Source organism: Diadema antillarum, unplaced genomic scaffold, assembly GCF_040938485.1.
Source record: "Diadema antillarum isolate AM-2024a unplaced genomic scaffold, OU_Dant_1.0 seq00001242_RagTag, whole genome shotgun sequence".
Taxonomy (NCBI): Eukaryota; Metazoa; Echinodermata; class Echinoidea; order Diadematoida; family Diadematidae; genus Diadema; species Diadema antillarum.
This window is the reverse complement of record NW_027272029.1, coordinates 22,884-37,296: the sequence shown is the minus strand read 5'-3', so window position 1 is coordinate 37,296 and position 14,413 is coordinate 22,884. Positions and strand designations below refer to the sequence as shown.

The 14,413-nt window shown below is 38.1% G+C and overlaps 1 protein-coding gene across 1 annotated transcript; it reads right to left on the bottom strand.

Moving 5' to 3' along the window:
- Positions 1–8,818: 8,818 nt before the first annotated feature.
- On the bottom strand, positions 8,819–9,367 carry LOC139745218 (dynein light chain Tctex-type protein 2B-like). The gene has a single exon (XM_071655624.1). The coding sequence runs from the start codon at positions 9,365–9,367 to the stop codon at positions 8,819–8,821; it is 549 nt and encodes a 182-aa protein (XP_071511725.1).
- Between the last annotated feature and the right edge of the window lie 5,046 nt (positions 9,368–14,413).

Sequence of the window (14,413 nt, the reverse complement as noted above, 5' to 3'; positions counted from 1 at the left end):
TATAAGTTTTTGATTTGATTTAATTCTAGGAGTTTGTGGAGGTGTCTGTCGGTGATCTCATTTTCATTTGGTCCTTTGTCAAATAATGGCCATTGAATCTGCTTTCAATTTCAACAGTGAAATGGTCAATATGATGTTTTCTTGTTGCGTTTATCAGCACGTCAGCAGAAAAAAAATGAATGTTCAACTGTTCTCTGTCTCGTCAATGGTCTACTTCAGAAGAGATCTGCAACTTGTCCAGATGAAGTAATTTCCCCTGTCCAGTATTCATTGTTTATTGCAGACGTTTGAAAATAAGGATACAATATTCAAAGTGATTGTTTTGAACACAAATCGAGGCCCATTATTCGATGAAATCGAAATCACACCCACTCACTATCTTGAAAGGTATCAGCCTCGCCTTTGTTTCTTTACATCATCACTTTGATCAAACTGAAATATCATTGCAAACATTAGTGAAAATGTTCAAAGTAGACGCGCTCTTATACGTCCTGATGAATGCTCCATCCCACCTCATATACAGCTCAACACAGCCACGATAATTATGTCACACAGTCGACCAATAGAGGGCGTACTGTTATTTCATTCCACCATGCACTATGACATATTCTGTGTGTACTTCGTCTCTGCCTAACTTTACTTTTTTTTTTTCAAGCAATTTGCCTTGTTTTATCAGTTTTGTAATCAGATACAACATTGTATTTCTATGAGGGGACTGTTAACTACAAGCTCAGCTTTTTAGCAGTCTCCTCCATTTCCAACAACTTTCTTTCGGTATTTGTGGTGAAATTTATTGTATCACAGTTCATTTTTTTTTCATTATGATGTTGTGTTATTATGTAAATGTATGTGTACACAAATATTGTAATGATATATGTGTTGGAAGTGAAATAAAACAAAATGAAATAAAATGGAAAATTCCACAATCCGAACAAGTCTCTTTTGAAACGAGTATCCACCGGTATCCACACAGATCAAGGGGATATAACCGGGACGCGACACTCTAACGAACACCATCTATACTCAAGAAGATGATTGTGTGGAAAGAGACAAAAAGGATGCTATATTATATTTATCATAACATTCTATATGCACGGCTTTAAAGATAGGAGATATTAAAGATGATCATTTGCGCTGTCCCTAGTCTTCTGTTGGAAACACCTTCTGCTTGAAGTAAAAATACTGGATTAGTTTGATAAAAATGAGCATTTGATTATTGTTTCTTTATCACGAACTGTCCCGTAGGCCTATCTTTTTGGTTTGTTTTGTTTTCCTTTGTTTTGTTTTGTTTTGTTTTGTTTTGCCCCTCGTGGTAATGCTGCTGCTGAAGAGTATAGCAAAAGGCATTTCACTGACAAGGAATGAGGGCGGACAGACTTATGAATTGGTGTGTTATGCAAACATACAATCATGCATTACATTGATGACTTTGCCGGGCGAAGGACAAGGAGAGATTGTAAATATACTTAGGTGTAAGTTCAGTTTCTATCGCGATTTAGGTCTGTTTTTGTTCTACTTTGCATTGAAACGGGTACTGATGTCTAGACATTTAATAATAGCACTAAGGAGCCATAAAACTGCATTGTGTGAACGTTACTAAAATTTAGTGGTGAATTGATATCTGTCCAATCATAGACATTGTCTACCTTCACAGCAACCTTCCCCGAAAACTGTACAGTCAAACTAAGGCGATCCGTTTTCAATGCGTCAGAGTGGGTTGATATCAACCCGTTCTGCACTGCGTGCTATAGCGCCCTCTTTGTTTTCAATCAGGGAATAGTGGAAGACCAGAGCTGTGAACACCGTGACTGTCCTAGTGACATCGGGTGCTGCGACAATTTCTCGTGGTCGCAGTTCCTGCGACCGGACAGAGGCAACCCGAAGTACCTCCTCAGCTGAGCTGAGTTCTGTCTGTCGGACAGAGCTGTCCGAAGTACCTCCTCAATCCCGTCTTTCGTTTCTCCTGTTCAGCGTGTAGGCATTCTCTCTCTCTTTCCTTTCTTCCTTTAATTTTGTTTTTGCTCTATTCCTTTTAATCGTATCCCCCTCAGTTTAGTCATGTCATGTTATTGAGTCTCTGTTGTTTGTTCCATTCTGTCTTAACCATGTTTGTGTAATGTATTTGTAATTACAGTAAGTATTTTTGAGGAAACTTTTGAGTGGTCCACAATCGACAAGCAATGCTTTTTAGTGGACCTCTCAGTTCTCTTTTTTCCTCAACACATAACTTTGTATTTTCCGGTATGTATGCACATCTTTATTAGTTTGTTGACTGTCGTTCATCTTTCGTACTTTGTAATGTATATAATATTTGCTTATGATAGAATTCCTGATTTACTTTGTGTTATCTTTTGTTGGAAGAAAAATTAGAATGAATTGAATTGAGTTGAATTGAATTGAATTGAACTGAATTTAATTGAATTGAATTGAATCGAATTGAATTGAATTGAATTGAATTGAATCGAATCGAATTGAATTATTGAATTGAATCAAATTGAATAGAATTGTGTTGAACTGAACCCCAGCACCCGGCCAGCACCTAGGCTACGTTGATCATTTAGCCGTCAATAGTAAAACTAGTGAAACATTTGCAATGCTAGACTATACGGAATAGGGCTTCGGTTTCAGAGATGGACCCTCGGCCCTCTACATTATGTTTTAGTTTGGCGATTTCGAAGTTAATCAATATAATTATCAATCATAAGACAACAACAAAACATTCATTGTAAGTATTATTTGAAATTTCGACATATCATGAGACGGTCAGTCAGTCACCTTATATCGTGGTGGAAGAGGAAGAAGTACAATTTACATTTGTACCAAAACTTGCTTCTCTGGCATGCGTGTAATAAGTAAAGATACAAACTAAAACTGAAGGCTTAAAATGAAGCCTCAGGACGGATCAGAGATCAGCTCAGCAGTCGTTGGTATTCTGTTTCTTTACTGTTGCCGTTGTATACTTCATCCCCTTTCTGATATAAAGTGAATCTCCCAAGCTTTGTTCGTAAGATATCATTTGTTGTTGTCTTCTGTAATCATTATGTATAGTAATTGATGAATTCATTCATTCATTATTGTATTCATTCATTCATTCATTCATGTATTCATTTGAGGCTGCGTTTTAAATATACATATTTTTTGTTTTTATTATGCATACATTGATTGATATTCATATCACGAATGATTGTTTGCATACTCTGGCAGAAAATTCAATTCATCTAGGCACATTTTCCATGCTTTTGAAGTGAATAGGAATACTTGTACTTTTTATGTTTAATATTTTTATTTTTATTCTTGTTTGATTGTTGTATACAGTTATTTATGTAATTTGTATTTATTGTTTTACCCTGTAAATCATTGTATTTTTACGTGGACCCCTTTGAAAATCAGTCTTGTGCTGAAAGGGCTATCCACCCTGTGAATGGAAATAAATAAATAGATTCATTCATTCATTCATTCATTCATTCATTCATTCATTCATTCATTCACTCATTCATGCATTCATTTTTTCCGTGTGGTGCAGCAATTTGGTAAAAACAATATTGTATAATGCGTTGAACAATAGTATTCTGCGCTTACATATTATACGTTTGTTTATGTTTTGCTTTGTTTGTTTGTTTGTTTTTTTTCGTGCAAGTGTGTTTGTGAGTAAATGGCCGATTCACCGTTACATAGACAAACACAAGGCAGCTCTCTTGTAAAAGAAAAAAGATAAAAGGTAAGTATGCGTGGAACGAATGACAGGAAATTTCGTATAACACTGTATAATGGAACTATAGGATTTGGTTCGGACTCTGCGAGTTCTTTCGTAGTCATGGCAATGGGAGGAGCGATTTACGTTATTATCACTGATTATGACAATTGTTCTAACAGTAATACCTAAACAACTTTGCGAATATAATTGTCTAGTTTGCACAAGGAAACAGATGGTGTGTGAGCATGTGGTATAATAATCATAATAATAAAATGTCTTGGGTTTATAGCCATGACGAAATTACAATGTTCAGTCCCAAACTTTGGATATTTTCCAGCTGACTTAAGATGTGTATGCGGAATCATGCACACACTTCAGTGACTGATTTTAATGATGCATAGATCCTTTGCAAAGATGCATTCAGTTGGTGAATAGTGGCCCATCTCTTTATCTGTCATTCTGTCTCATTCGAATTTTCTTCACGGCCTGGGGCTCTTCAGTACGTAAGTTTTCTTGTCTCTGGCAAAGTTGTATTTCCCCTTCTACTTACGATACCATTCACGTAGCTTTGTTAGCATTCTCTTTGATAAATGGAACACTCTCCATGTCAGAAGTAATTAAAACACTCATCGAGCACTCCATACCTTTTGACACTTACGGGTCATCTGTTATTCATCATAACTAAGGGTGATGACGTCATGGTATCGATTTTTTTTTTAGCTCTTGGCAGGAGTGTCACTTACAGAAAAGAATGGCAAAATGCGTTCATGTCAGAACCGTGTGCTTTCGATCGATGAAAGGGAGAGCGATATCAATTATTAACCGATCATCCAAGCGAACGATACTTCTCGCCAGGCAAGACAAACACTGCGTTGCCGAGACAATTGGGAACACAAGGACATGTAATGTTCTCATCCGTGTATACACGGTGCGCGGTAAAGTGTTCTCCCGCCCCGATTTTAAAACCGAAGGTTCCATAACGCCTGGTTTCCATTGATTTTAACAGCTTTCTTGCTCGTATGAATGTGTCAAAGCATAGTGTTGTTTAGACGTGGGTCACCATTTTCACTGAACGTCTCACGTAGATTAGGAAACACAACATCATAATAAATTGTCAAAGTTCTCTTCTGCATTTGCAATCCATTTTTACACACACACACACAGGCACATACACACAGAAAGTCTTTTATAACAGGATCAAGTGCGAGCTTTCAAGGTTAGAAACAGAAATGTGTATTAATTTTGACGGCATTTTCTCATGTTCATACAAATCTAGTAATCAATGAGTAAAATGATTCAAAAGTAGTCCGATACTGAAAGGAGATCTTACGCTGAGTACATCTGAACCAATCTAGCTTCAGAGCAATAAACCAAAGAACACACATAAAGATCAATTTAGGATTAAATTCCAATTCTAAAAATGGATTGTCAAATGCGTGAGTTCTATTTTGATGTTACCTGTGGTGTTCATATTAGGGAGAGACATTTGCAAGACATTTGCCAGCAATTTTAATTCCCCCCAAATCAAGTCTTGCGGTTAATTGCAAATTTGAAATCTATATTGCAAGCTACGATCCATTCTGTTGGGGGAAAATGAGCTTGACAATGTTAATCATTCTCCTCCTGATCTAGGCGTTACGTCAGTGTGTGCATGTGTGGGTGACACGACTTTTTTCCCCCTCTGCTCTCATTTTCTCCAAGGACTAACAGGGTTAAAGGGATAGTACAGTATTGGTGGAGGTGAAAATTGGGCTTTAACTTTTTTGCGAGATACCAAGAAAACACTTATGAAATAGTACAGAGCATACAATTTTAAGAGGAATTCAAAGTTTATTTGATAAAAATCGGGTTTGGAATAGCTGAAACATCCAAAAACAAAGTAAAACAAAACGATCGTAATAAAATGTGGGTCCCACACTTTATTAGGATCGCTCTGTTTTCGATATCTCGGCCTTTTTAAAACCAATTTTCATCAAATGAACATTGAATCCCTCTTGGAATTACATGCTCTTTAATGTTCCATAAGAGGTTTCTAAATATGTCGTCAAAAAATGATAAAAACCTGAAGTTAAGTCTCAACCAAAACTATACGATCCCTTTAAGGTTGTGATAGGGTTTAAGGTTTAGTTGAAGTGAGGATTAGGATTATAGGGTTAGGGTAATGTATGAGGGTAGAATTTATGTTTGGCTGTGTGTGCAGATATTTCATGGGAGCAATACTGACACAGGAACAAAAAAAAATGTCATGGAACCGCATATTATTGTGTCTGTCATTTACTGTGTAATTCCTATGCAGTTGTAATACATGTATATGTACATGTACTTGGCTTCTGTGTTCTTGGTAATTGCAGACAGCTATCTTTTACATGGGCACGTATCATGTAACTAGGTATCATCAGGCGCATACAGGAAGAAAGGGCACAAATAGTCGATTTATAGCTGTCAAAATCATTCTAGTAAAAACATATCACACATTTGGAACACAGGATGGAGTACGTTATCAACTGGAACGAAACATTCCGGCCATGCAATATAATAGATCGGTTTATTTAGCGAGACAGAAACAAACAAAAAGAAAAGCCCCAAGCACAACTCTGAAAGGCAACAAGCAAATTTTACACTTCGACTTTTCTCAACTTAAAGTGTTGATGAAATGAAGAAGTGCGCAGTGTATGGCTTTTATAACATTTTACGAGAAAATAAAATACTCAAATTGGTCTAAATGGTCGAAATATGCGCGGAGCTGTGCATTATAGAAATAGCGCCACATTAAATGAATGATCTCACAACTTTCGGCAGTAGGACATTACAATTCATTGCAGGATGGATGGAAGACGAAGGAAAATGTGACAGTAAATATTCAGGCAATCTCTGAAGTCTGAAAAGAGGGTATCGGTGCACTAACAAAACAACAGAAGCACACAAATGAAAGTCAATACTACATATTCTTATCTTAGATGATCTTGCTCGGCCTAGACAAAATTGTGAACCGAATAACTTTCATCGCATTGGCAGCCAGACCACTCAACGGAGCATTGAAGGATATTATTCCAAAGATAAAGATTCAAAGTTTACGTAATATTGCAGTATGCATGTATATTCTTTCACAGTGCAGTATCGAACCAATACCGAAATATATTTATTACAATCATCCCTGCTCCTAAACATGTAACAACAAAAACAATCACAGGATTTTTTTTTTTTAATCTTCTGGAAGCTCAGTTCCGTCAATGAATTTCATTATGTAATTTGTTTAGACGAGTCTTCTTCTCTATGTCTCCCCATTAATAACGTCTCCCTTACAGGTTATGAAACCCTGACCATGCTGACAACCCTTATTGCACGTTCACCAGAAATGGCAGGATATATCTCATCTATTCAAGTCAGCTGTTTCAATGCAAGTCCCAGTTATTAGCTGATGGATGACATATATATATATATATAATAATGACCTATTCCTGCCCTGAGAGGCGCTTTATGACATTGCTATACTGCAAACCAGCAATTTAGGTACAATAACAAGTGCTCTCTTCACCTTTCCTCTCCACAGAGGGCCATAAAAGTTTCCCTGTCTACCATGATTCATGACAACACAGTAAATATTCTCCAAGCCTCTGAAAGGGAAACGTTCAGTGTACTAAATAACTCGTATTTCAAGAGCATATCACTGCTTCGTGTATAACCGATACGCCATCAAATATGGGAAAAGAAGTCTTTACTACATGACAAACGTATTTGCAATATATTGTCAATCTTTACAATGTTTATTTGATGACACAGATATGGTTAACTGCACGAAACATATTGATCCATCTGGAACTAATGGCGCGAAACATTTCCAAACAAGTGTCAAGAACAAAACGACTTTTTCATCATGTTACCACATGTACAAGACCTTTAAAGGACAAGTTCACCTTCATATACATGTGGATTGAGTGAAGGCAACAATATTAGTAGAACACATCAGTGAAAGTTTGGGGAAAATCCGACAATCCGTTCAAAAGTTATGAATTTTTAAAGTATCTGTGCAATCACTGCTGGAGGAGAAGACTACTACAGTGTATGATGTCACATGCGTACAACAATATAAGGAAAATATAAAGAGAATTCCACAAAACTTGACTTTTTGAATAAAGTGCACATTTCTTCGACATGTTACTGACCTATGTTTGGGGTAATATTATTTCCCCTGACATCTGAAAGAGAGAAGTCGAGTGTCCTTTTATTATGTGAGAAAAGTGAGAATATCTTGAATTTTCTTTATACTTTCTTTATATAGTTGTACTCATATGACATCACAAGCTATAGTAGTCTTCTCATCCAGCCGTGACCGAGCAGAAACTTAAAAAATTCATAACTTTTGAACGGATTGTCCGATTTTCCTCAAACTCTCATTGATGTGTTCTACAAATATTGCTGCATTCACTCAACCCACATGTCTATGAAGGTGAACTTGTCCTTTAAATCGACGCCATGGACATCCAACGCTTGGCGCGAATAAATCGAAGAAGTTTTGGGCCGTCATTATTCCACTCGGGTTTTAAAAAGCTAACCACAAACCAGGATTATCGAGTGGTTAATATCTTTCCTTGAAGGAAACGATCGCATGCGTTGAAGCGCAAAGTTCAAACCCACACATAACAATGCGCAAGATACACTGTATGAACATCCGGGTAATGATGTTTGAAACTTCTCTATACGGTTTACCTACAATTCGTGTGTGACTACGAAAACATCATTGGTCTTTTAAACTGCACAGGGCAACGTGTTTCATCAAAACAAGATCCAGAGTAAACCAAGTCTTTGTCATTTACAAGAACTTCCCAATGTGTATTTCAACTGACAGATCAAATGATTAATTAGCTCCATGCATTAAAAAAAATAGTCGAAACTGTAACTCTCATTACACTGATGTATTAATTATGCAGCTGGAAGAAAATGTCAAAAATGTCAAGGTATTTCTGTCCGATTTTAGCAGAAGATGTTATCGTTTTTGTTGTTCTTTAGGTTGAAATGTTAATCCACTGATACCACATGACTGAAAGAATGTTTCCTGATTCAATGGATGATGAATATTACATCACTCCGAATTTCCAACAAGGCAGAAGGGGTCATATTGTGCAGTTACTCGTAGTAAACTCCATACACCAGCGCTACTGCAAAAATGGACGAATTCTGATACGAAATGGATGCGTAGTTGTCCAATTTGTCGTCCCAGACAAATCTACTGGCTACTTGGACCGACTGACCCCCTAGCGGACCTACGATGACGTGGCTGACGATTTTATGCCGGGCAAAACCCAACGATTTCACATCAAATTTGACTGCCTCGCTGAGCTCTTTCGTCAAACTCTCCACCGAGCTCGGCAAGTACTCGACACCCGCCAGCTTGGCTTCCAAAGTCTTTCGCACGGCCGCCTCGACGATACCAACGTTGAAGTGGGCATCGGGAGCGAGTTTGTAATTGTTCTCGAACTGCGACGTCCTCATACTCATCTTCGACCTATCGCCATCGGGCGTGAGTCTCGATCTCCCGCCGGACTTGCCCACGGCCAGACCGGTGGAGCGCCGTGTCGTCAACATGGACGGCTTGCGGACGGACGATGACGGCGGGGATGATATCGTCGAACGGTTCTCGACACTGTCAACGTCGGTCGCCTTGGTCGACGTCATTGTGTAGACCTTAATCCGTCTCACAACATGGACCCACGAAGTTGTTCATACAGACTCTTACGTGTATAATATCAGACTTTGCAGCATCACAAAATCATACAAAATATCACCATGTCGAAAGAATCGAACACCGTGGCTCCATGCTGATAAACAGAACGTTGCTATAATGAGCCTTATTTTTCCCGAAAGTGGTTATTTCATCCGACATCCATGCAATTTTGAATAGAATATCATTGTAACTTTGAAGGTCTGTTTCACCAGATGGCTGTGGGTTTCCTCGCTTTATTGTTTTCAGTAATGGCCTTTATCTCCAAACTCCGTGCAACACTTACATTCCACTTAGGTTTCCGATACACTGTAATTGCGGAGACAGTAAATCATTAAGTGTTACAGCCACCACAAGACATATACTCCAATACTTGTTCTCCGAGTCAATCGATTTCCTAGGTGAATAAATTGAGGTTCGATGAAAGAGCTTTTATGAATAGCACGCCGTATCGTATTTTTCCTCACACGCGAGCACATCCCTTCCGAGGGCTCCACGCCGGATCTTGTTCAGCGACGACGGCGGATGATTTCTGGCACGCTGCGCCCGCGGGTGAGAAATTGTATCGATTTTATGTTGATCGCTCCAAGATCAAACAAATCCGGCGGCACATTAATCCAAGCGGTCTTGAGTGCCATTGATAGTCTGCTCTTACCACTAGTAAGAGACAGATATCAAACTCAAACGCAATTAATATATTTAAGCGGAGATAGCTATTTCTCGTTGTATTGGCATGTGTTTTGCACAATTAATCCAAGTTCAAAATTGTATCACTATCACCTTGTACGCTTCATCGGGCTGTAGTCACGACTGAATGAAATGATTTCAACGTTTGCATTCTATACAGGGAATCCGAGTGCGTTTCCTTTAACACCTGCAAGGTTGGATGACAAAAAAAAAGTTATCTATATCGCTCACCTGTTGAAAAGCATATGACTATTGTCGCTCATTCAACTGGGTGAATATAAATACCGCACAAGGCTCAACCCTTCGATAATTGTCAACTGAAGTATTATTGTTCCACTAACTGGTTACAAGTTGATCTCCATAGCAAGAGGCAGCCATCCAAAAAGTATTGTAGTCTGTTGATCAGACCCGCCCGACCAAATGATGGGTATAAACACATGCGTAGACTTCCAATAAGTATTTGGAATCTACAGTATACAGAATGATGAAACAGTACACTTGTGTTGTAGAAGCTAAGTATAGTTTACACCTTTATCAAACTTTCTCGTCGTTTTTTATTTACTCCAATGCCATAGCCTTATAGCCACTATTTTACGACAATATCATTTCCCCCTGTCATTATTATATAAAGGGGATGCTTTGAACAGATCTGCCTCATAGTATATAGCGATAGTATAGGGCTCTCGAAACCAACTTATCATAAACCAGAAGTCTCTCGTCATAAAATTGTGCCAGAATACACCTGATAAGAAGTTAATGATCAGAAGGAGGTGATGGAAGAAACCTGTAAAGAGATACGGAGTGAGAGGGAGAGGGGAGATTTAAAGAGTGGCCTCTGAATTGTAAACCTGTATAGAGTTAGCGAAAAGGACGCTCTAACAAGTGGCTTCAACCTTGTTCGCTTGTTCCAGTCGACTTGACAACTAAACTTCCGGCTTACACCCTTTGTCGCTACGGTCCAGCTGAGCTCATAAGCACTTTAGTCACCATGGCAACAGGACAAGCGTAAGAAGAATCCCTGGCTTGGAGGGCGCCCTTGGTGATAGGGTCAAAGTGGACGAGCTTGACAAGGTCGTAAAGTTTTGATGGTCTCTCGCAGCAGTTATGGCTACGATAAATGGACGAAATTTTAATCTAGGTCATATCTAGACAGGTCGTGAAATTGTCCGTTCGGGTTTTGTGTTGAAAATTGGGGACGCACCGCGGCGTGCCGTAGCAACAGGTTTAATGTGGGCATAACAAGGGCACGAAGCTCGAACATTAGTTGTGCTGATAACATATTATTGTATCACACTTGCAACATACCCTTAATTGACCTTATCACACACATAATTATACCACAGATACTAAAACACGTCAAACATTGAAGAGTGCCAGTTTGATTAAAAAAAAACGGTTGTATGGGTTTGATGAGGTTGAATTACTAAGGGATGGTACAGTATTGGTGGAGATGAGAATTGGGCTTTTAACTTTTCGCGAGATACCAAGAAAACACTTATGAAATAGTACAGAGCATACCATTTTAAGAGGAATTCAAAGTTTATTTAATGAAAATCGGGTTTGGAAGGACTGAAACATCCAAAAACAAAGTAAAACAAAGTGATCGTAATATAAAAGGTGGGTCCCACACTTTATTAGAATCGCTCTGTTTTTGTCATCTCAGCCATTTCAAAACCAATTTTCATCAAATAAACATTGAATTCCTCATGGAATTACATGCTCTTTCATATTTCATAAGAGGTTTCTCATTATCTCACCCAAAAATGTTAGAAACCTGAAATTAGGTCTCAACCAAAACTATACTATACTATGCGTGCGTGCAGAGTGAGTATGTGTGTGAGTGTAACAGCCTGTGTTGATTTTCTTTCGGGGAACCTACTCCTATACAAGCATCTGCTTCTATGTAGGTTCCCTCCACACACAATTTTATTTATCCGTCATGAATATACCCTTGAGAACTATACAAATTGACTTTGTGCTATGTAAATGCATTTGTATATACTGAACTTATAACTTATAATTTATGTGTCACTTCACATTGTCATTGATGGATGTTGTAAACACAACACTGTGATTTGTGTGGAAACCTAATAAATGAAATGAAATGAAAATACGATCCTTTTAAAGCTAAACCCTATACTTCGCACTTAGAATTTCTCACAAAACTTGAAATTCAGGTTATACAATAAACAAGATCCACTAAAAGGTTTTAACTTGAATTACAGAAAGAGTAACTCGAAATCAATAGAAAGATATTTACAAACATAACATTATTGCTGGTACAAAAGAAAACGAGTGTTATTTTTCATTATACACCGTTGCATTTTCAGAGAAATCTTCAGGATAGAAGTGAAACAAATTAGGTTACGTGGACACCCGACGTTTATTCATCGAATCTTCATGGTATTTGACATGATCGATTAATCAATGAATTATAGGCCCTATGTAATATTGGATATATTTATAATGTACGTATTAACTCCTGTATTATTGATTGATTGATTGATTGATTGATTGATTGATTGATTGATTGATTGATTGATTGATTGACTGATTGATTGAGATGGGTGGATTTCAACACAGCTCTCCGTGATTATGAAAGACTGTACCGTATGTCCCCCCCCCCCAACAAAAAAAAAAATTACAACGGTACCTTCTGCCATGATAATTTCAAAAATAGTGAATCAATCCAAATACAATTTCAGGGTATAAAACTATAAACTCATTGCCCACATCTTATAGAAAACCCCTTTCGATTTGCTTCAGTGGTCAAAGAGAAATGAGGAATTTTGTAGAGCATGTCAGAAATCTCTTCCCTCCGAGTTCTGTCTATTGTGTTCATACATTAATTTGCATTTCCAAGAGCATCCAAGGCTAAACTGGGAAGAATCAGGCTCATGGCATGCTTTACAACAATCCACATTTCGTTTCTCTGTGACCGCTTAACCAAACTGCATGGGGTTTTCTGCAAAATAGAGCTAAGATGTTATATTTTAAGACCCTGAAGTCGCATTTTGACAGTTTAATCGTATTGGGTGTTATCAGTGCGAAAAGTGGATCGTAATTTATTTATTTATTTATTATTATTATTCTTTTTTTTTTTGGGGGGGGGGGACATACTGTATAGTAAATGAGATTGGAAAGATGTCCCTTTCATAAATTGGTCATAGCGCCATCTACGAGCGTTGGTTAGAGTGCAGTTTATTTTCATCACAGCATTGATCTTTGCATTTTCTCGACAGGACTTAAGTGTCTTTCCAATGATTACAATATCTCACAGAATACATGAGTGAAAGCACTACAAAGTGAAATAACTGGCCCTGAGATAACCCCTCAAAAATTTGAGCTCGTATAATGATATGCAATTCATCGAAACACTCCTATACATCAAGTTATTTCACTTCAGTTCTGACATCAGTGGATGGTATTTATGGCAAAGTATTGAACCGTCTCGTGAAAGCACGAACAATTAAAAAACAAACAAGAAAAAGAAAGCGACAGCAGTTTAGTCTGATTCTTAAATCCGGCTACCGGTGAGCTATTACTTATTTCCCCTGGGTATAGGGTGACAGTTATTCATATTTCCTCAACGAAAGAAATCGTCATAATGTGAAGAACGAATGACGAGATACAGCGTGCCAACAACACGACAAGTTATCAGAAACCAAGTTTGGGCATAGCGCCATCTTTCGTCCTCAACGCGACAACTAGTGCTCTTCGGGCAGATCGCGCTCGAATATCAGCCATTATAATAATTATCAACCATCTGAGCTGCAATCCACTGAACTGTGCGCATAATATTACAATAAGGCACCATATGGAAAGGGTATCATGAATACAAATACAGGGAGAACGAGAGCTAGAGAGATAGAAAGAGCGAGGGGGGGGGGAGGAGGAGAGGAAGGGTGAGACAAATGACACCCTTCTAAAATTGTTCATCAATTATGGCATGCCTGATTGGGCGAGGTAGAGCATTGATTACAGGTAATAATTTATGATCGAATCATATACCGCTTACATATTTTGGCAAAGTCGGCCACATCGCTAGAAAGCATCTTCATGACTTCTTGATAGAACGAAAGCTACTATGCAGATGTTGTGTGTTATTGTAGAAATTTACACAGCCAACTTGCACTGATTAGTCTGGACTTACGACAGATTATTACGTAGAACAGACTAACAGCTGTAATTTGCTCGTCTACAAAAGAGAGAGGAAAACTATTCATTCCACTTTCTCTTGGTTTAAAGCACTTCATTATGCTTAAACTATATATACTCGCGTATATCTACCTTGCCCAACCTACGTGATTTCT

Excerpts from the sequence above, each read along its gene's own strand:
- LOC139745218 (XM_071655624.1), bottom strand. The coding sequence starts at position 9,367 with ATGACGTCGACCAAGGCGACCGACGTTGACAGTGTCGAGAACCGTTCG.